The following is a 21358-nucleotide window of genomic DNA, read 5'->3' as shown; positions in this document are numbered from 1 at the left end:
TGCGTGCAAAAATTCCCTGTCCTTTGCTTATTCATTCCTCCATTCCCCACAACACCCCCCGGGAACCACGGATCTTAGTGTCTCCATAGTTTTGGCATCATACAGTATGTAGCCTTTTCAGATTGGCTTCTTTCACTTAGTACTATGCATTTAAGGTTCTTCCACATCTTTTTATGGCTTGATAGCTCATTTCTTTTTTAGCACTGAATAATATTAGAGTATTGCATTGTTTGGAGGTACCATAGTTTATTTATCCATTCACCTCCTGAAGGACATCTTGGTTGCCTCCACGTTTTGTCAGTTATAAACAAAGCTGCTGTCAACACCTGTGTGCAGGTTTTTGTGTGGATGTGGGTGTTCACCTCCTTTGGATAAATACCCGGGAGTTTGATGGCTGAATATCACAGTAAGAGCATGCTGAGTAGTAAGAAGCTGCCAAACTGTTTTCCAAAGCGGCTTACCATTCTCACCAGCAGTGAATGAGCACTTGTCCTCCTCTGAAGAGCTGAAGTAGTTTTTGGAGAAAACCAGCCCCAGCTAAAGGGGGCGGGGATGCAGCCACTCTGAGAGTCCTTGTGCTCTGAGATGGGGCTGACCTTCTACAGCAGGCAGGAGACATTGGAAGCTGGGGAGAAATGCCTGGGCCCGGTGCCACCAGGGAACTGACACCCTTCTCTGCTTTCCTAGAGCTCACACTCCCTGCCGTGTGGACAGCCAGCCTTGAGAGGAGGTCCAGGGCTATTTGGGGACTCCTAGGTCAGAGACTTTGGATGTAATCCTGCCTTGGAGTCAGGCCCTCCAGTCTGGCTTGGCAGCTGGGACCCGAACACTTTTGTCTCCCACACTACCCCCATCTCAGGGGGCTTCCCTGTGGCTTAGATGGTAAAGAATCTGCCTGCAATGCAGGAGACCTGGGTTCGATCCCTGGGTTGGGAAGATCCCCTGGAGTGGCAACCCATTCCAGTATTCTTGCCTGGAGAATCCCATGGACGGAAGAGCAGGGCAGGCTACAGTACATGGGGTTGCAAAGAGTCGGACACAACTGGGCCACTAATGCATTCATTCAACACCACTCACATCCCAGGCCTGAGTCCCGCTCATGATAACTCTTCAGCTGCTAGAATCTTAACTCCTCCAACCTCTATCACCACTTGCTCCCATAAAACTGCCCCTGAATCACACTATCTCAGATGAGACCCACTGTATAGGTGCCAGCTTCTTCTTGCAGAAGCAATGTCTGCCATTTGAAATCTGCTGGCTCCTATCCCTGCAGGCTTGCTTCCTCAGTTATATGAGGAGAGTAGGTATGGGGCTTTCAAACACTGTAAGAATCTCACAGGGCTTCCCTGGTGGCTCAGTGGTAAAGAATCAGCCTGCTAATGCAGGAGACTCAGGTTTGATCCCTGTGTCAGGAAGATCATATGGAGGAGGACATGGCAACCCATTACAGTATTCTTGCCTGGAGAATCCCATGGACAGAGGAGCCTGGCAATCTACAGTGCATAGGGTCGCAAAAGAGTCAGACATGACTTAGCGACTAAACAACAAGAATCTCATGAGATAAGAAAAGAGAAAGAGCTTGGTGAGTTGAGCGGCCCAATACTTCTGTTAGGAAATCCCCTGTTAAATAGTACCACCAATTTCACCAAAATTGGTTATGGGGTGTCACCTACAGAAGACATGGTCACCCTTAAGGGGCATAGGGTCTTTCAGCAGAAAGGAATTCGAGGAGGCTGCAGCCTCAGTGATTATACTTACCACTCCTGGCATTCCTAAAAAAAGCCTGACTGGCAAACTTTCACAGGACAGGTCGGGGTACAAATTGCAGAAAGCAAGAACTCAGGGACCCTTTCATTCCAGGATAACAATTGGCTGAGTGCTTGACTTGTGCCAGGCACTACTCTAATCTCTACTCTAAAGTACATCACCTTCTCCTCTTCCTCCTCTGCCCGCTCCTCTCCCTCCTTCATCTTCTTTTTGGTATCAGTTTTATTTAAATATAAATTCACATACCAGGCAATTCATCTGTTTAACATGTACAAATCAGTGGTTTGGTACATTCACAGAATTTGTGCAACCATACCACAATCCATTTTAGATACTTTTGTTACCCAAAAGGACACCCCATACCCTTTAGTTATCACACCCCAATCTCCCTGCTTCCTCAGCCCCAGGCAACCACTAATCTACTTTCTGTCACTATAGATTTGCCTATTCTGGACATTTTACATAAATGCAGTATTAGATTTTATAGCCTTTTTTTTTTCTGGCTTCTTTCTCTCAGTACACTGTGTTCAAGGGTCATCCATGTTGTAGTCTGTACCAGAACTTTGTTACTTTTTCCGGCTGAACAGTCTATTGTACAGATATACCACATTTAAAACCCTTTCATTAGTTCATGGGCCTCTGGGTTGCTTCCAGTTTTTGGTCATTATGAGTAATGCTGCTATGAACATTCATGTACAACTGTTGATGTGAACATGTGTTTTCATTTCTTTTGGGTAAATGGAGTGAAATTTCTGAGTCAAATGATTGCATTACCTTCTCTAATTCTACGTCTATCCTTTGAAGTCGAAACTATCTCTAAGTCACAATTGAGGAAACTTGAAACTCAGAGAGGCTACCTAAGACCAGATGGTGAGTGAATGGTGGAGCAGCACTTGGAACTCAGGCAGTCTAACTCAGATCCCATGCTTCTCATCCCACCTTCAGGGTCTTAGAACTTTTGTTTCACCTAAGAGGTAGCCTCAACTACAAGCATCTGAATCTCAAAAATGGGGCCAGGCCTCTGCGTACTAGGATAGCCCAGCCAGGAATGAACTCTGAAGAGCCTAGTTTTGGGGAGGGGTTTGGGGTGGAGAAAAATCAGGTTATCTTGTTCATCGCCTGGGGTGACCAAGGATCTAAGGTACTGAGAGAAGGCTTAAGTTTAGGCTTTCTTTGTGTGTGTGTGTGTGGTCAGTCATGTCCGACTCTTCATAACCCCATTGACTGTAGCCCACCAGGCTCTCTGTCTATGACATTTCCCAGGCAAGAATGGGAATAACAAATAATGCTGCTATGGAGTGGAGTGGGTTACTATTTTCTACTCCACGGGATCTTCCTGACCTAGGGATCGACCCCCAGTCTCTTGTGTCTCCTATGTTGGCAGGCGGATTCTTTACCACTGTGCGACCTGGGTCCTCTTCAAAAGTTTAAAAAAAAAAAAGTTTAACGGTTTCTAAAAAAAAAAAGTTTAATGGTTTTTGTGATAGTTTCTTTTAGACTAGACTGCCTTGAGGATGAAATAAACATGAGTTTCTGGAAGCAGTGTAGTAAATGGTCGGCACGTGGGCTTTACAGGTCAGCTGCCCAGGAGGGAAGAAGTCCCCATCACCTCTCTGTGCCTGTGTTCCCCCACTTGCACCACACCCTGCTCTCTGGGCTCTATAAGCTCTGACTTGTCAGGTTCCTCCAAAGATGACAGTTTTTAGAGGAAAGGAGGATTACAAACTCCAGAGCAGGACCCCAGAGGCCTTGGGAGGTGAAACAGGTTCCTGGAAGGAAACAAGTTCATATTCTTGCAAAAGAAGGGGGGAAAAATAGGACTAAGAAGAGGATACTTAAAAAATGATCTCTGTGGCAATCTGCTCTTAGGGGCTGGGGAAGCAATTCAGGTACATTTAAATTTTCTACCGAGCACTTCTCTGGCAGTCCAGTGTTTAAGACTCTGTGTTCCCATTGCAGGGGCCACAGGTTCCATCCCTGGTCAGGGAACTAAGAACCTGCCGTGTTTCCCGGCAGACACTCCACTCGCCGGGTCAAAAAAGAAAAATTTCCCCAACTATACTTCACTTCGGTACCTCACTTTGTTCTTTAGAGTACTCATCACCGTTCTAACTAAATAATTGAGTAAGGACTGTGATTCTCATGTGAGATCCTGAGTGTAGTTTTGTTCACTGCTGCCAAAAACTCATTGCCTGGCAGGTAGTAGGCAGCATTGTCAGAAAAAAATCCAAAAAGCCCAGTTAAATTTCAGTTTTAGACAAGCAATAAATTATTTTTAGTGTATGTTTCATTTATTTGAAATTCAAATTTAACTGTGCTTCCTGTATTTTACCTAAATCTGACAACCCTAGGAGTAGGGTCTAGATAAATATTTGTGGAACAAACGGATAAAGGAGGTTTTGCCTTGGCTCCGCCCTAAACTTGTGGTTTGACCATTTGAGCAACGCTCGGTCCCTCTCTGGGCCTGTTTCTCTGACAGGTGGGAGTTCGGGCAGCGACCACAGCGCAGGGATCGCCAAGGCAGGAGAGCGTGGTGTGAACTGCCAAAGAAAAGGAGGAAGCTAGTGTCACCTCTGTGTGGGACAGTCTGGACCTCCAGACTGGGTACCGCTCTCAAGTCCTTCTGCCGGGGCCGGGGAAGCCCCAGTCCCGCCCCTCCAAGCTGGGGCTAGCCTGAGGCTGTCGCCATGGAGATATGGTAGCCTGGAGCTCCTCCCCGCCAGGCCACGCGTTTCCGCTGCGTTGGAGCCTCCTGGTTGGACGGCCATCTGGACGCTACCACCAGCCCAGAGCCCGCTAAGGGGTGGGGGCGGGATCTTGTCCTCGTGGGACCCTTGCCCTGAAAACCTGTTCATGTGGCCTCTCTAGGGGAGGATGGGTTCTCTGCCTGGCGTGGGGACAAAGGCTGGGTATCAGGTCGGAAGCGTGATCATTGCTTTTCCTACTAGAGCTTATGTTCATGCCTCTCCCTGAGAAAGAAAGCGGGGATCGGGAAAGTCGGTAACGCCCCCCTCGAGAGCCTATTCGGCCCCCAAAATCTGGAGCACCGGAAGTGCTGGCGACGTGTCAGTGCGCCCTATCCTAAACCTTCCCCCCTAGGCCACCTTTCCTATTCAGCTGCGGGATTTCGGGGCCGCCTGGGCGCTGCACGCCGCCACTTCCGCATTGAACCGCCGCTTCAACCGAACTCCCAGCCTCTGCGCGCGCTCCCTCTCATGCCTGATGGTTGGGCCGACGCCTGAGAGTAGCCACGCCCTCCCCTGCTCCTGGCAGCCAATGGGCGGGCGCCTCCCGGCGGGGTGGTGGGTAATTAATGAGGACCGGGAGCTGATTGGTTACAGGGTCGTGGCCGGGGGCTGGGCGGTGGGGTAGGTTGTTCCTAAGGTGGGAGGCGGCACCCGTGGCTGAGAAGGAGGCCTGAGAGCGACATGTCCCCGGCGGCTGAGGCACAGCGGCCCGTGGCGCTGTTTTTCTGAGTCTGGGGCGGCCTGGCGGCCGGCTGAGGACAAGACTCGGCGGAGGCTGCCCCCGCTGTGAAGGCCGCCATGCTAGGCGCTCGGGCGGTTGAGGGAGCCGCCGTGGCGCTCCTGCGACTGCTGCTTCTGCTGCCGGCGCTCGGCGTGGTCCGCTTGGCGGGGGCCGGGCTCCCCGAGAGCGTGATTTGGGCCGTCAACGCGGGCGGGGAGGCGCATGTGGACGTGCACGGGATCCACTTCCGCAAGGACCCTTTGGAAGGCCGGGTGGGCCGAGGTGAGAGCCCCTCGGCCGAGCCGCGGGATCCCGGGCCTGCCGTGCCGGGCGCAGCGCGCCGAGGGCTGCGGGCCCCGAACCCCTTCCTCGACCCCGGGGCCACGTCTCTGGAGCGAAGTTTCTACAGTTTCCTCGGGCACCCGATCGGAGCCTAGAGACTGGCACTGGCTCGAAGCAACCAAGAGCCATCGAGGCAGAGAGTTGGCGAGAAGTTATTTTTGGACCTCGCATCTTGTATTTTCTTAACCCCTCACCTCCAACCGCGCTGGGAAAGTAAAGTCGGGGGCGGCCTATTGCCACCTCTAGGCCTCACGGGTTTTTCGGTTTTCGCTGTTCCTAGCCTGGTGGTCAGTTTCTGGTAGATTTCTGCCGACCCAGAAATCGGCCGCTCTCTTTACCCTCTCTGCAGGAGCGGGGCTTGATTCTTAGCCAGAATGGAAAGGAATCTTCGAAGAGGATGGGCCAGGAAAGTTTGATGGTAGCCTCTTCCCCCGCCCCCCCCCCCCTTTTTTGGAGCGGGGCAGGCATATGTGTGCTTAAAAGTAGCAGCTTTAAGGCCCTTCCCAGAGGGTGGTTATGTCGCCAACCCTACTGCACATGGGGCTGGTGGTGCGTCAGCAGCGTAAGGTCTGAATATTCTGCCTGCCTGTGCGGAGAGCGTACCCCTCAGTGGTCCTGAGAGATGTGATTCCAGGTTATGGGAAAATTGCTTTTGGCTTAACTGATTGAGCAACAGTAGTTTTGCGAGAGCTGCACAGTTCTCAGTGTGAGAATTGCTGGGGGAGCTAGTTAAAAATACAAATTGTAGACCTGTAGATTAAACCCAGGTTTCTGCACCCCTGGGGCTTCTGATGTAGGTCATCTGCAGACCACTCTTTGGGAAAATCTAGACTTTGTTTCTTCTGTTCTTAGGATTGGAAAACAGGTTTAAGAAGGAAGTTCCCTGCTTCATGTGTTGGAAGGAGATTTATGCTGTCGGCTGGGTTCAGAGGCTGCCAGCTTGGCAACAGGCCATCTCCAGAAAAGTAGGAAACAGACTTTCTCGCTCTTTTTTCCACGATGCCCAGATTTGGCCCTTGCTTTTCCTAAAAGGTTTAACTTGGTTCTTCCAACCAAATTAATTGCCCTGGCCTGCCTGGAATTTGTTGTATTGGGGGGTGTTTATTGCTTCCATAGACGTGGGGGTGTTGGGGCACAGAGCAGTTTTCCAAAGCTCCACGTTTGTCTTCAGTTTAGTTCTGGAATTTATTTAGCCCTGGCATGTAGGTCTCAGTAGCCTGGGTACAGCTGAGTCAGGGCCCTGGTCTTCAGCAGCCGTCACAGCAGCCAAAGGCAGACTTAATAGCAGGAGGTGGTTGTTATCTTCAGCCTGGACCCTTCCTCTTTCTTCATGGGTGTGGGCAGGGCGGAAGAAGCCCTTGAGGAAATTAGAGACCGTTTGTGGACTTCGCCTCTAGAGATAGCTGTGGTGAGGCCATGTACAGATGGTTTCTTTTCAGTTAACAAATACCAGGCTTTTCATAGGTGACCTTATTCTCTTTGGTCCCTAGTGCAGAGGAGGGAGCTGAGACCACACAGGTTTAGTCCCCAGCTACTTTACTTCCCTTATTCAGAAATCCTGGTTTTCATTTGCTGGTACCAGTGGGTTTGGGTTTTTTTTTATTTTTGAGTCTGATCAGCAGTCAGCCAGGCTGTCTGTCCTTAGGTTACTGGATCATAGTTGCAGTGCCTTTGGAAGAATTTATTGTAGCAGGTAAAATTGTGCGACTTAACCATATTACGAAAGCTCACTTGTTCTGGAATCCTGGCTGGAACCCTGGCACTCTAAATGGAGGTTCCCTGCTCCACGCTGGTAGTCCACTTGGGTATGAATTGCAGCAGTGTCAAGGGTTGAATGAGGGTGGAGGGTGGTTGTCAGCCTTTAGGTTGATGTAGCTTGAGCCAGCCAGTTGCAACGTTGCACTTGGAGGGCTCCTGAGAGCAGCATTTTGCTGGCTGTAGGTCCGGCTGAGAAGTGATTAGTCTTTCTCTCTCAGAAAGCAGCTCTTTAGATTCCCTTCTGTGCAGGGGAGTCAGGACCACGAAGGGAAGTGCAGCTGCTCCTTCTGTTTGGATAAGGGTGTGCCAAGTATTTGGAGACCCTCGCTCCCCACCCCCCCCACCCCCCGAACCCTGCTGCTATTTACACTAATTTCCTTCGGAGCTGAACGTCTTTATTTATTTTCCGTACGCCTGTGATGTTTCCAGCACCCGAGGAAAGTCCATTTTTGTGTTTAATGAATTCAGGTGTTTGTTGCCAAGTTAATCCAGATAAGAATTTGGCCTGCTTTTGAACTTGCTCTCTATAGTGTTTTTGTAGTTTGGCATTCTCGGAAACTGTGAGTGGCCCAAGGCACCTAGTGGGTTTTGCTTTCAAAGGCACTTCACATTGTGTATTGAATTTCATTTCTGCCTTGAGGATAGCTAGGGCTCATGGAAGATGCTGACAGCCTGGGAAAGGCTTTTTTCAACCTGTGTGCTTCAGCAGACAGAGGTACCACTATGGAGAGTGATTCAGAAGCTTTCTGTGTGGGATTCTGGCGTGCTCTGCATCCCAGGTTCTTCGTAACTTGCTCTCTGTGGGTTCTTCTTGACTCTGATGGAAAAGACTTGGTTATTTGGCCTGAAGGCATAGAGATTGGCTCGGTTTTAGGAAAAAGGCTATTTCTTCTTCATAGAAAGATGCCCGCTAGTTATTTGTATGGCCTTGATGAATTTGCGTTCCCTCTCTGAACCTTGTTTTCCTTCTTCATAAAACTTGTCATGCTTTAGGAATCAGTGACATGAGTCTGAAAATTCTCCTGTCCAGAGTAGGTTCAAGTGTCTGTCTTTTTCTTTGCTTGAAGATCTTTTACAAGGAATTACAAGTGGAGCAGAATGTGGCTCCGGAGGGGAAAAAGCTGGCCAGGAGTCTGAGCCCATCAGATTACTAATTCTCTAGACCTAAGGAAGACCCTGCAGGGGCTTCCCTGGTGGCAGTGGTAAGGAATCCGCCTGCTAATGCAGGAGATGCAGGTTCGATTACTGGATTGGGAAGATCCCCTGGAGAAGGAAATAGCAACCCACTCCAGTATTCTTGCCTGGGAAATTCCATGGACAGAGGAACCTGGTGGGCTACAGTCCATGAGGTTGCAAAAGATTCAGACAGGACTGAGCAATTAAAGAACAACAAAGAAGACTCTTCCCTTTTGGCTGGGGAGGGATCTGGCTTTGGGGAAATAAGAGCTTGAAAGATAATGTGAGAGAGACACTGGTACTTCTCATTTGCTTAAGGCCAAGGGATTTGTTTAAAATTCTCTTCCTATACTGCTTTCTCAGTGGCTCAGACGGTTAAGAATCTGCCTGCAGTGCAAAGACTTGGGTTCGATCCCTGGGTTGGGAAGATCCCCTGGAGAAGGGAATGCAACCCACTCCAGTATTCTTGCCTGGAGAAACCCATGGACAGAGGAACCTGGCGGGCTACAGTCTGGGGTCACAAAGAGTCAGACACAACTGAATGACTAGCACTTTAATATACTGCTACATAAGAGGCCAATTTCATTTGCAGGCCCTCCTAGGAGCAGTTCACTAGCAGAGAATTTAGGTAGATGATACCCTGTTTTCCAGATGAAAAAACACCTAGAGACAACAACATGTTCTACATCACATAGTAGGTAGCAGAGCCAGGATTCAAATCCAGGCCCATCTTCCCCTCAAACCTGGACTGAGTTTTTCAAGTAGCCTGGTGACTCCATTGTCTAGAGCTAAGAAGCTGTGGACAGAGTGTGGACCCTCTGGCCCCCTTCCATCTTTGGTTAACTGTCTGACCTCTGTCGGGCTAACTTGAAATTCTAATTCCAGCTGCCACTGTATGCTCCCCGTGTTCACTTCACTGTTAAGGGGGCCACGAAGGCATAAAGGCTTGGAGGGGAAGTTGCTGTTGTCTCTATTGAGACTTGGGAAAATTCAGCTTTGCATGTGGCGAATTTCGTGGGCAAGCCACTTGGAAAAGCTTTTAAAGGTAATTCCAAGGTTGTTGAGTAGTTTTTTGCTGAGTTTTCTTAGCTGTGAGACTGAGACTGCCACAGATTACGTTACCGTCAGTTTCTCACTTTTTCCATGCCGGAAGGGGGGAAAATAGATTCTCCACACATGCATAACATTTTCTGTGTCTCCGAAAAGCAAATCGAATGACCATTCCAAATTTGTAAGGATCACGGTCTTTGTGAAAGAGGGAGATTCTTAGAACTCAGTTGGAAGAGGATCGGCAATCTTTATATCTTTATAGGTTTGTGGTCTGAGCCTGGGGGTTGGATCTGGGGCAATTGGCAGCACATCCTTTGTAGAGCTGCTCAGCACCCCAGCTCCTTTGATTTTTCAAGGAGAAATAGGAAGAAAAAATGTCTGGAGACAAAAGTGCAATGAGTTTCCTGTTCATTGTCTCATCAGTCCATCTGATCTGGCTGCTGTTCACTTACAGGAACTGTTAACAGTTCTGTTTGTTTTTCTGGAAGGCTTGACTCAGCCACTGGATCTTCTAGTTACTCTCTTACCTCCTGTGGAGATAAAAGATCCTGTCTCTTGGATTCTCGGAAGATAAAGCTGCCAGGGTGACCGCTCTCAAACATCACCCTGTGGATCCAGGTGCCAGATGTCTTCAGAGCCACTGTGTGAAACTGGAAGGTGGTCTTGACATCTTAGCTCCAAGACTCCTCCTCCCAGGTGAAGGAGAGACTAGGCCTGTATACCAAAATCACTGCCGAGTCTGTGGTTTGGAAAGTAGATGGATAGAGCTCTGGAAGGCATAGCTATTCACCTCTGGGCCCTGAGTGTGGAATCATATTTGAGGAAGGACCCGGGTTAGTTTGTTGTGTGGGAGAAAGAAAAACACACACAGAGTCATCTTGTAAGATTGGGAGCAGACTGAGGGCAGTAGAGGATTTTGGCTCTTCTGATACCCACCCACAAGTAACAACTTTTTACTCTTCCTTCTTTCTTCCTCATCTGTTTAAAATGGGAACGGTGGCTCAATGGTAAAGAATCAGCCCACCAGTGGAGAAGCAGTTTCAATCCCTGGGTTGGGAAGATCCTCTGGAGGAGGAAATGGCAACCCACTCCAGTATTGTTAGCTGGACAGAGGAGCCTGGTGGGCTAGAGTCCGTGGGGTCGCAAAGAGTCAGACACGACTGAGTGACTGAGCACGCACATGCACGCATTCCTCATCTGTCTGAAATGGGGAAGGTGGCTCCTTCTGGAGCTGGGAATCAGAGGCCAGAGGTGCGAAGGGACCGTGGACCATTTTCCTTCCCTGCTAGGATGGCTCTCCTGTGGAGAGGAGCGTGTGACTTGACTACGCTGCGGGCACCTCCTTTGTTGCCATTTGTTTGTTCAGTGGATCACACTGAGCGCACTGACGAACGTGCCCAGGACGATGTTATGTCCTGGGGATACAGCGGGAATCTTGTTTCTTCTTTCAGTTTGGGGGAATGTTTGAGACCACGGGTGAGGTTGAGTTCGTTAGTCTGTGGGAAGTAAGGTGTTAGACCCAGAGGAAATTAGAGAGCATCACATCCTCTTTTTAATGACCTTGTTGCTTTTGACCAGCCCTGGAACTTTTTGAATGAAAACGTTGTAAAAAGCAACGAAAGCTGGTTTCTTATTTGCAGTAAAGACAATGAAGAATGACTTTCCTAACAGATATCCTGTTTTTTTTACTTAGACTGAGCTCTTCCAAATGAGGAAAAAAAATTCTTTGAACTTAATCATCTTGCAGTGTTCCTGGCCATCCCCCTGCTTTTACGAGGTTTCTCTGAAGCCCAGCAGCTGTAGGGCAGTGCTCTGTTGTAATAATGAGTTAGACTTGTTCCATTCCCATCACTCTGGATATAGCTGGGGAAAAGTCAATTTCACGAATATTTGAAAGTTTTGCTGTGAGGGTGATGGGAGCTTGTTGGGGTGATTTCTGTGTTGGTTTCTTTCATTTTACTCTTCCTTGGTAACAGCTACCTGACTCCTGCCTTTGTGGCTGGTCTCTTTGGAGCCAGGTGCAATGGGGGAGGGTTATTAGCTTTGCCCGGGGAAACACCCCTGGCCATTCTGGGGTCTCCAGTCTGCTTTTGTGTTTGGTCTCTGATGTGGTTTCTCTTGTGTCTTTTGTCGCCAGCCTCTGACTATGGCATGAAGCTGCCAATCCTGCGTTCCAACCCGGAGGACCAGATCCTGTATCAGACAGAGCGGTACAACGAGGAGACCTTTGGCTACGAAGTGCCCATCAAGGAGGAGGGGGACTACGTGCTGGTGCTGAAGTTTGCCGAGGTCTACTTCGCGCAGTCCCAGCAGAAGGTGAGGCGGCTCAGGCCCCCACTTGACCAGTGGGACCTCGCCACTCTGGGAGAAAGCTCCCAAAGAATGTAGGTGCTTAGGAGGGAGGAATAATTGACGTTTGAGGAAAAGCTGGGTTTTCTTTTTAAGGTCACGCCATGGGGCTTGTGGGATCTCAGTTCCCTGACCAAGGACTGAACCCCAGTGAAAGCCTGGAATCCTAACCACTAGGCCACCAGGGAACTCCCAAAGCTGCATTATTCCTCTTGCTCAGCTGTGTCCCGTAACCATGAGGCTGCATTTGCCTTGGGGTGACAGAAGGTACCTGTGACAGAAAGAACCTGATGCTGGGAAAGATTGAGGGAGGAGAAGGGGACGACAGAGGATGAGATGGTTGGATGGCATCACCGATGCAATGGACATGAATTTGAGCAAACTCCGGGAGTTGGTGATAGACAGGGAAGCCTGGCGTGCTGCAGTCCATGGGGTTGCAAAGAGTCAGACACGAGTGAGTGACTGAACTGAACTGACAGAAGGCAATGCCAGAATCCTAGATCTTAGCAATTAACTAATCTTCTTAAGGTCCTCCTGGTTATAACCTCTCCCTTCTTGGTTGTCCGCACCTTCTTGTTTTTCGCTGTGATATTTTCCTGTCCCTTCTTCTGACTTTCCTTCTTTCCGCCTTGAGTTTTTTGTTTGCACTCTTTATTCCCAGTTAGCAACCTTGACAGTGAAGGACTGTGCCTTTGGTTTGGCTCAGGTAAAGGTCTCTAGCCACCCTGAAGTCTATCCAGCTCTGCCTGTCATTCCTTAAATTACTTTTGAACTTGAAGCCCAGGCAGGTGCCTAATGTCCAGCTGCTGAAGGAGTGTGAAGCAGATGGTTTTTTGTTTGTTTGTTTTGGCTGTGTCGAGTGGCATGGAGAATGTGCCCTACCAGGGATCGAACCTGCAACCCATACGTTAGAAGCACAGAGCCTTAAAGTCTGAAGCAGGTGGTTTTGACACTGTCTGCTTGTCTCATCTTGGCAGGTGTTTGACGTGCGGTTGAACGGCCACGTGGTGGTGAAGGACCTGGATATCTTTGATCGTGTAGGGCACAGTACTGCCCATGATGAGATCATCCCGATGAGCATCCGGAAGGGGAAGCTGAGCGTCCAGGGCGAGGTGTCCACCTTCACAGGCAAACTCTACATCGAGTTTGTCAAGGTAACGCTCCTCCTCTGCCCCCTTGCAGCCGAGGACGAGCTCAAAAGGATGGGTGCCAGGGGCAGCGGGGAGTTATTTGCTGCTGTGTGGTGGTAACCGCTGTTTCCCTTATTTTAGGGATACTATGACAACCCCAAAGTCTGTGCACTCTACATCATGGCTGGGACAGTGGATGGTAAGTTGTGTTTCTGGTCTGCTTTTTTTTTTTTTTTTAATTATTTATTTTTGGCTGTGCCGGCTCTTCATTGCGGTGAGAGCTTTTCTCTAGTTGCGGCAAGCGGAGGCTCCTCTCTAGTTGTGGTATGCAGGCTCCTCATTGTGGTGGCTTCTCTTTTATGGAGCACGGTCTTAGGTACTCAGGCTTCAGCAGTTGCTCCCCAGGTAGACTCAGTAGCTGTGGCTCCTGGGCTCTAGGGCGCAGGCTCAGTAGCTGTGGCACAGGGGCTTAGTTGTTCCCCAGCACGTGGGATCTTTCTGGACCAGGCATCAAACCCATGTCTCCTGCATTGGCAGGTAGATTCTCTACACTGAGCCACCTGGGCAGCTCCTCTGATCTGCTTTTTGATGTGAGCTGAAGGATATGATTGAGGGAACCTCTAGGGGTGATTTAGCTGATCACTGTTTTGAAAACACTAACACTTAAAGCCTTAATATGAGGAACCTGGAGTCAGGTGGCCCGGGCTGAAGTGTAGCAAGCACGGTGCTAGCCCTAAGCTTTGCAGCAGGGTCTGTGTTCAAATCTTCCTGTCACCATTTTATCAGTGAATTGGTTTTAGACAAAAATCCTTTTAACTGCTCTGTAAATCGGGACTGGGTGTGCCCTGACCCTTGTAGTCATTTGGAATTGCCTAAACCTTACCCTTATTCTGTTTCTTTGACTTCTGTGAATGAGGTGCCGGGCAGGTAGATAGAGGAAAAAGGCAGAGGAAGGGCCCTGAGTGTTTGGTGTGCTCTAAGAGCACAGTGTCACTGGGCTGCACTGAGCAGAAGTTCACTTAATGTCTCCTTGTTCTGGGATCCAGCCCAAAAGTCCATCTCTTTCTTGGGGTTGAAGGTCCTGGCTGCCAGCTTTCCCAGGCCAGTTTTTGCAGAGAAGGCATCTGTCTCAGTGACTTTACTCCCCCATCCCACCTCCATACCTTTCCCCACCTCATCTGGAGGCACATCCCAGAGGATGTCTTACTCCCGGACTGATGGGTAAACAGAATCCCTTGGGAGGGGACAGTGAACAGAGCGGGAGGGTGTGCGGAGAACCCAGAACTCCGTGGATCAGCTTTTCCTCAGTTGCTGTGTGCATCAGAAGGGAATGTGGGGTTGGAGGAGGGAGAAGGAGAGATATGAAAAGGTTAAGCTTGGGGTGTTGGGTCACTGTCCTCATCCAGTCTGGTTGTCCCCAGGCTCTAAAGAAGTAGGACAGGGAAGGGAGACAGGGAGTCTCTCAGGGTGCAAGACTTCTACTCCGTTGTAGTTAAATCTCAGAAAGACCCATGTTTGCAGCCATCTGCTGTTCTCCAGGCTGGGAACTGTGGCTGCTCCTTCCTGTGGATCCTGCTTTAGGTCATAGGGTCTCTTGTGGCTCATTTACTTCCCTTAAGGGCCTCATTTAAATGCCGTGAGTCTTACTTAAAAGGTGTTCTTGTTCTCATGTCAGATGTGCCAAAGCTGCAGCCTCATCCAGGACTGGAAAAGAAAGAAGAAGAGGAGGAGGAAGAAGAATACGATGAAGGGTCTAATCTCAAGAGACAGACCAATAAGAACCGAGTGCAGTCGGGCCCCCGCACGCCCAACCCCTACGCCTCGGACAACAGCAGCCTCATGTTTCCCATCCTGGTGGCCTTCGGAGTCTTCATTCCAACCCTCTTCTGCCTCTGCCGGTTGTGAGAACCGATCACCATCCTGAACAGGTGGAGGGGTGTGGGAAAGAAACCGAACGTGTTGGTTTGGGTTTCTGTATTTTTTATAGCGATTAACAAAAACAAATGAGAAAACACACACACACACACACACACACACACACACACACAATTAAAGGAGATGAAAAGAGGCAGAGTGACTAGAGAGCAGCCCTCATCCACCACCTGGTCCCAGACCTGCTCTAGTCCTCGTCCTTTCCCTGGGGCAGCCCCCAGCTGTCTCTTTCCTCTCTCGGGTACGTAGGGTAAACTTGATCCCACCTGGCCAAGGGTCTTCGTCCAGTGGAAAGGACTCTGAACTCAGAGCTGACCTGGTTCCTTTTCTTAGGTTAGAAATTAACAGCAGGCAAATACGATCTTCTTACTCCAGAAGACCAGTGCTGGGAGTTGGGTATGTTCTGAAGTGACGTCCAGAAAAGTTTTCAGATGTCCTGGGATTCTAAGTGGGTGTGTGGTCTGTGTGTGTGTGTGAAGGTGTATAATTTGTATGATAAGACAAAAACGGAAGGGGGATTCAAAAGAAGAAAAGTCGATCCTTCCTTACACGGAAGCCTGTCTGGTTTTAGCCCAGTGACGGTTCCACCTTAAGTGTTTGAGCTTTGTCACCGCTTGTCTCCCTGACACGCGCCAGTTAGAGGACTGTCTGGTATCCAAGACTATTCGTTTCTATCAGGTCCTCGAGTTGCCTATGACTTCTTACCACAGCAGATCATTTTGATTTCAGTGCCTGTTGGGGACTTGATTTCCTCCCTCTCTCTCTCTTATTTTTCTGAACCTGGCTCATTTGGAAATCTCTTCTCGCTCTCTCTCAACCATCCTGCTAAGTTATTGCCAAGAAGGGAAGGAGACATTGGGGATCTGGAGTTCCCTCGGCTTGAATGTCTTCTCCTCCACCACCTCACCTTACTGGTACCTCCCTCCCTGGATCTCTGAGCCAGCAGCCAGGAGGACCTGACCGAGCAGCTCTTTTACTGGCCCCTTTGTAGGGGCTTGCTGCCAGGGGACACAGAGGCTTTCCAGCCTGCAGACACAGAACACTTGACCTTAAAAGTCTCTTCTGGTCTTTGGATTGGAAAAGGCTTACGTTAGCATAACTTAAGAGCAACCTCAGAGACCTGAGCCCTACTAAGTGACTGACCACTGTTGAGAGTATCTAGTATCCGACGTTCATTGATTCCCTCCTTGTCCTACGTCATGGTTCAGCCAGTTTTGGCTTAAGGCTAGAGCTGCCCCAAGGAGCTAGAATAATTGTATCTGGCCCAGTGACGCCTCTCACTGACCTTAAGAGTGCGCCCTTAGGACCTTTCATTTCCCCTGTCCAGGTCGCTGCCAAGTTCTTGGTGTGATGGGGCAGGAAGGTTAACAGGCAGCCCTAGGCCTGGCAGCCCCGGATATGTCTGTCTTGAATTCCCTGCGAAAATTTTCTGAGGGAAGTGAGGCTCCCCTGTTGCCCGCCTTTCTGATCCCAGTCAGCCTTTTCCCCATTAGGGGAGCACTGAGCTGGGACCCAGCCAAGCTACAAGAAGTTTTGTGGATGGAGAGCTGCAGGATGAGCCGCTGCCGGGGCTGGAACAGCACAGACTCTCAGGCCAGGCCCATCTTTAGAACCTGTTGAATTTTGAGTTTTTTTTTTGTTTCTGGTTTCCAAGAGCTCTGCATATTTGAACTGGTAGTTTTGGGACAAAGGAAGTAGCCCCTGGGCTCCCATCCTGGGTTTTGGGTTCTGACCGAAGTTACTTCAGGTCCGCCTTTTAGTCCTTCGAGAGAGTCAAAGCCCTTCATTTCAGTTGTGACTTAGACGTCCGTCCTCAGGCAAGAGTCAGGCAGCCGGGTGGCTGCAGCCTGAAGCTATGACTAGAGGCGTGCTTGGAGTGCGTCACAAAGCCTCCTGCGTTTCGGGGGGACGTCCTGAAGCCTCTGTCCTGGGGACCACCTGCCTGGGGCAGTGGGCGTCCTGACGGTCACTCGGGCTTCTGACAGTGGCTTGGATTCCCGTCCCATCGCCACTCTCCTGAAGCCACTGCCCACGGGATAAACAGGATGCCGGAGGGCTTGCGGCCGCCATCTTGCCTTGTCCATTCGTTTGCTGGGTCTCTCTGAGGAAGGAGGGCTCCCCGCCTCCTCACCTCAACCCTTCCCTCCAGTGACTCAGAGTCTCAGAAGGAAACCCTGACTCCTGGGGCCATTTCCTCACGGTACTGTAAGCCAAGCAGCCTCGCTTCTGCCTCTGTTTCCCAGCCCACCCTTTCCCTGAGCTCAGGGACAGGAATGGGCGCTTTCCTTTTTGGTCGTGTCTGAAAGGAAGGAACAGCTTTCTGTGGCTCATAAAAGCTAAAGGGGAAGTGAGGAAACAGGAAGAAGTATGGCGGGGGCGGGGGTCAAGTCCCCTGTAGCCAAGCCCACCCAGCTCTCAAAGCCGCCCAGGGCTGGTCACGGTTGGCTTGGGATGCTGAACTTGAAATTGAAAGCTTTTTGGTTTGTTTGTTTGTTTTTTTTTGCTCCTTCAAGATGTTATAGGTACATGAAGTTTAGGTTAAAGGGGTGGGAATGGGGTACTGTTTATTTTTATTTTTTGTATTGTGCGTGTCAAGAATTACTCTGTTGTTTATCCTTTGCTCTTTGCACTGTTTGTCCCTGCGTCTGTGTCTTGAGCTGGTGCTAGGGCTGAGAGTCTGCGCGGTAGGGGAGTTGCTGGCTGGGGTTGGGGAGGTGAGAAGTCAGGCCTGTTAGGGGTGGGAAAGGAAAGACCTCGACTCTTCTCTACGGGATCCACACTCTGTCCGAGCTTCTGAGATCCTCCTCAGCCCAGCTGGCCAAAGCCAAGAGCAAACACTAACTGAGATGAAACTCCTGGTGCCAGAAGTGTGGCTCAGGTCCAGTTTCCAGTTGGACCAGGCACAGATGTCCGTGGGAGGTGGGCTGAGTCTGCAGTGTCGCCCTGATTGGGGTCAGAGACCAGCTGGCCTCCAATCAGACTTTTAGGGGGCTTCACTCAACCCTGATGGGAACATCATGCCAGGAAACAATCTGTGCGACCCAGGTACCCTAAACCAAATATGTTGTTCTGGGGGGAAAAAACAAAACAGAAAAAACCTGTATGATCGAGAAGAATCTGCTCAATGTTTACCTTGCGTTTTGGCGACTTGAAAGATGGTTCTCTTTGTTTCAGTGGTGTTAGACTTGCAGGAGGACCACAGGGCCTGTGGGCCCACCTGTCGCTTGGAGAGTGTGATCTTGTTTTCCCGTTCCCACCGTTTACCTAAGAGATACTGGCCCAAAATTGGAGGATCATATTAGAAGTCACTTAGTCTTTGAAGAGATGGGGTAAAGTTTGAGTTACGTTACCCGCCCCCTTTCTGTGCCTGGGGACTGTTTAATCCAGTTTTAGAATCGTGTTGTGACTTCTTTTGTTTTTGGAGAAGCTTCTGTTTTAAGGAATTTCTCGCCCTTCGCATCCTGCTTCTGCGTTCTCCTGGGAAAGCCTGGCCGTGGCTTCTAGGATCTGAGTTGAACTTCGGAAAGCAGCAGCAGTATTTTCCCTTTCCTAGCTCTTACGCTCCTTTCCCTAGAAACGGGCTCACCTTGGGAAGCCCAGGGGGAGAATCAGTAGGTTCTCCACCCTCCCTGGGGGTTGGGGAAGGACCCAGCCGGTCAGCACAGTGCCTTTTCCTCTCCTGCTCTGAGCCAGGATGAGTGTTCCCACAAGATTCAGGTCTGGGCAGGGGGTCTCACTGTTCCTGCCATGGGGCTGCCTCCCCGTCCCTTCCCTCTCTTCCCCTTTGCTGGCCGGCTCTGACCTAGTCCAAGTGTCTTCTTGCCTCGGGGAGCCTTAATGGCATCAAGTGGCAACATATAATGCTGTCCTCCACGCCTCTCCAAAAAGACTTAGAAGAGCAGGTGAGCTTTCCAGAATGAGAGACTAATAAGAGATACTCCTGTGTCACAAAAACAAGGTGGGGAGGGAGGGTAAGCTTAGGGCCTCCTTCTGCTGTGACCCTGGGGAAGGAGCCTAAGGGATGGTGCAGAAGTAGAACCAGAGACACCCGGGATCCGTTCAGAAACCAGAAAAGGAATCGGCTCCTCTTCTGTGGGAAGAGATGATTAGGGATGAAAGAGCTCTAAGAAAATTGCAAAGAAGCCTTATTGTTCAAGCTTCAGAGAGATCGGAGTCGTTTCTCCCTTTCAGCCCGAGCTAGGGCTCCTTCTATATTTAGACCTCTCCTGGGGCAACAGGGCTAGATTTCCCCGTTTTGTTACAAGACTAGGTTGGCACCAATGGGTCCACTGCCCGGCGAGGGTGGTTTCTTCTCTGTTACGTGGGTGGCTCACTGCTGATCTGGTGTGTCCTTGCCTAGCAGCCTTTGGCTAGCTGGCTTTCAGCTGCTAGACCATTTGGATCCTGGTGCCAAGCAATTTGGGGCCTGGCTGGGTTGGCAGGGAAAGAGCAAGATGGATCTCTTGGGACGGGTTCCCTGCTCCTGCCTGCCCGACCCCCCCCCCCCCCCCCGCCCCCGCCCCAGGAGTATAAAAACAAGGATCCAGGATGGTGCTGGCAGCCAGGGAAACAGTAGTGCCTGTTGGAGTTGGCAGAGAGGCCCTTGGCACCTCTTGCATCCAGGCAGTCTTGTGAGACGGGGGCACGCAGCACCAGGAAAAGCAGGACTCCATTCTCACCTCTATTTTGAGCTTCGGGCCTTTATTTTAGTACGAGGAAGATCAACAACAATCTGAAGTGTGCTTTCTGTCCTTTCAAAGGACAACTGTCAGGAAAGGAGGACTGAGTTGCCAGGTGGGAGAGGGGAGTTGGCAGGGCCAGGTGGGAGGACAGACCTGGGAGTGAGACACCCTTGACTCCTCTCTTCCCTGGTGCGTCGTGATCTGGGGAATGAAAAGAAATTGGACCCTGGATCAGTCCCCTCCGAGGATTTTCCTTCCCCCAAGCTCTCCCACGCTTGGACCAGCTGTCCCTTCAGAGCTCAGGGCAGCCTCTTCAGCTGTCATCGGCCTAAGCTGGGCTTGTTAGGACACCAGCCTGTCCCTCTTGGTCGGTCGATTCTGTACCAAGTGCTGGAGCCACAGTGTCCAGTTCATGGTAGCCCTTCTAGCTCCTATTCTAGAAGCCCATCCTCTCCCTGCGGAGGCCAAACCTGCTCTGTTTGTAGCCACAACACGCATTTACAGCAACACAGCGGGGTGTGACTGAGGAGCTTTGAACCTGGCTGGCCCGGGAAAGCTGCCGGGGTGCACAGAGCTGTCTTTCCTTCCGGGCTCTCTCCATCTGCCCTACCCGTCCCATGCCCCCACCCAACTCCCACCAAAAAGTGGAAAAAAAAAAAAATCAGGATGTTTTTCACTGTCCATTGCTTTGTGTTTTAATAAACAATTTGCAGTGACACTCAGTGTTGGGATTGAGTTTGAACTTGATCGCAAAGAAGTGAGGTGGAGACCCAGGGGTTCTCTTGGCTGCAAAGGGTTCTCCCGTGATGTGTCAGGGAGCTTTCTTTTCACCAGGATGTTTGGCTAAGGGAACGAAGTTTGTGAAATGCCGCTGGGCCTTTTCAACTGGCAGCAGCTCTCTCAAGGAAAAATAAACAATTATTTTGTTTTGTTTCCACTTTCACTGGAACACCAGGCCGGGACTCTCATTTCCAAGACACACTGAGCCTGTTGCTGCTTCCCCTCCGGTTTTCCCCTCAGCTTCCACAATAACCCGTGGACAGACTCGGCCGTGAGACGGTTTTCTCTGCTTTCTCCTCTTCTGGTGTGCTGTCAGTGTTGATAAGCTCAGAAACATGAAGCTCAGAAAACTTCAGAAATTTACCCCAGATTAGCCAGTAAATGGTCAAGCCAGGATTCAAACCCAGTCTGTCTGGCTGGAAAGCCCATGATCTTGCTAAGGCTATAGGAATAATCATTACAGATACCTTTGACTGGGCCTTTGAAATGGGCCTGGCAGAAGGCCCAGCACTTCCACAGATGTTAATCTGTTTAATCTTTAACAAACGAGTTGGTATTCACCTTTAAGAGGTGAAGTGACTTGCTGAAGGTCACAAAGCCAGCAAAAGGCAGGGCTGAGGTTTTATACCAGGACTCTCTCGCTCTTGACCATGACTCTCCCCCGCCCCTCCTCCCCGCCCCCACCCCTGACGCCATGTTCTGTGATTCTCCAAGCAGGAACCAAGGCTGCTGGTATGGGGAGAGGGAGGGAGAGTGTGGCCTGCCTCCCCTCAGTTATCCCTTGAAGGGTAGAATTCAGCGCTCGGCTCCAAGAATGAAACCACTGTTGATGGAGTCTGTTCTCAGGGCTCAAATAAGCCAGGAGGCCCACAGAGCCTCATTCTTAGCTTGAGCCCACCCATAACTAGAGTTCTTGACTAATTT

At 50.2% G+C, this 21358-nt stretch overlaps 1 protein-coding gene across 1 annotated transcript; it reads left to right on the top strand.

The window, feature by feature from the left end:
• Window positions 1–5135: 5135 nt before the first annotated feature.
• MLEC (malectin) lies at window positions 5136–20372 on the top strand. The gene is made up of 5 exons (XM_006052945.4): window positions 5136–5517; window positions 11699–11877; window positions 12888–13064; window positions 13182–13239; window positions 14716–20372. The coding sequence occupies exons 1-5, from the start codon at window positions 5313–5315 to the stop codon at window positions 14943–14945; spliced, it is 849 nt and encodes a 282-aa protein (XP_006053007.1). The 5' UTR covers window positions 5136–5312; the 3' UTR covers window positions 14946–20372.
• The last annotated feature ends 986 nt before the right edge of the window (window positions 20373–21358 follow it).

This window comes from Bubalus bubalis, chromosome 17 (assembly GCF_019923935.1).
Source record: "Bubalus bubalis isolate 160015118507 breed Murrah chromosome 17, NDDB_SH_1, whole genome shotgun sequence".
Taxonomy (NCBI): Eukaryota; Metazoa; Chordata; class Mammalia; order Artiodactyla; family Bovidae; genus Bubalus; species Bubalus bubalis.
The sequence above is the reverse complement of the archived record's forward strand: the minus strand, read 5'-3'. Positions and strand labels throughout refer to the sequence as shown.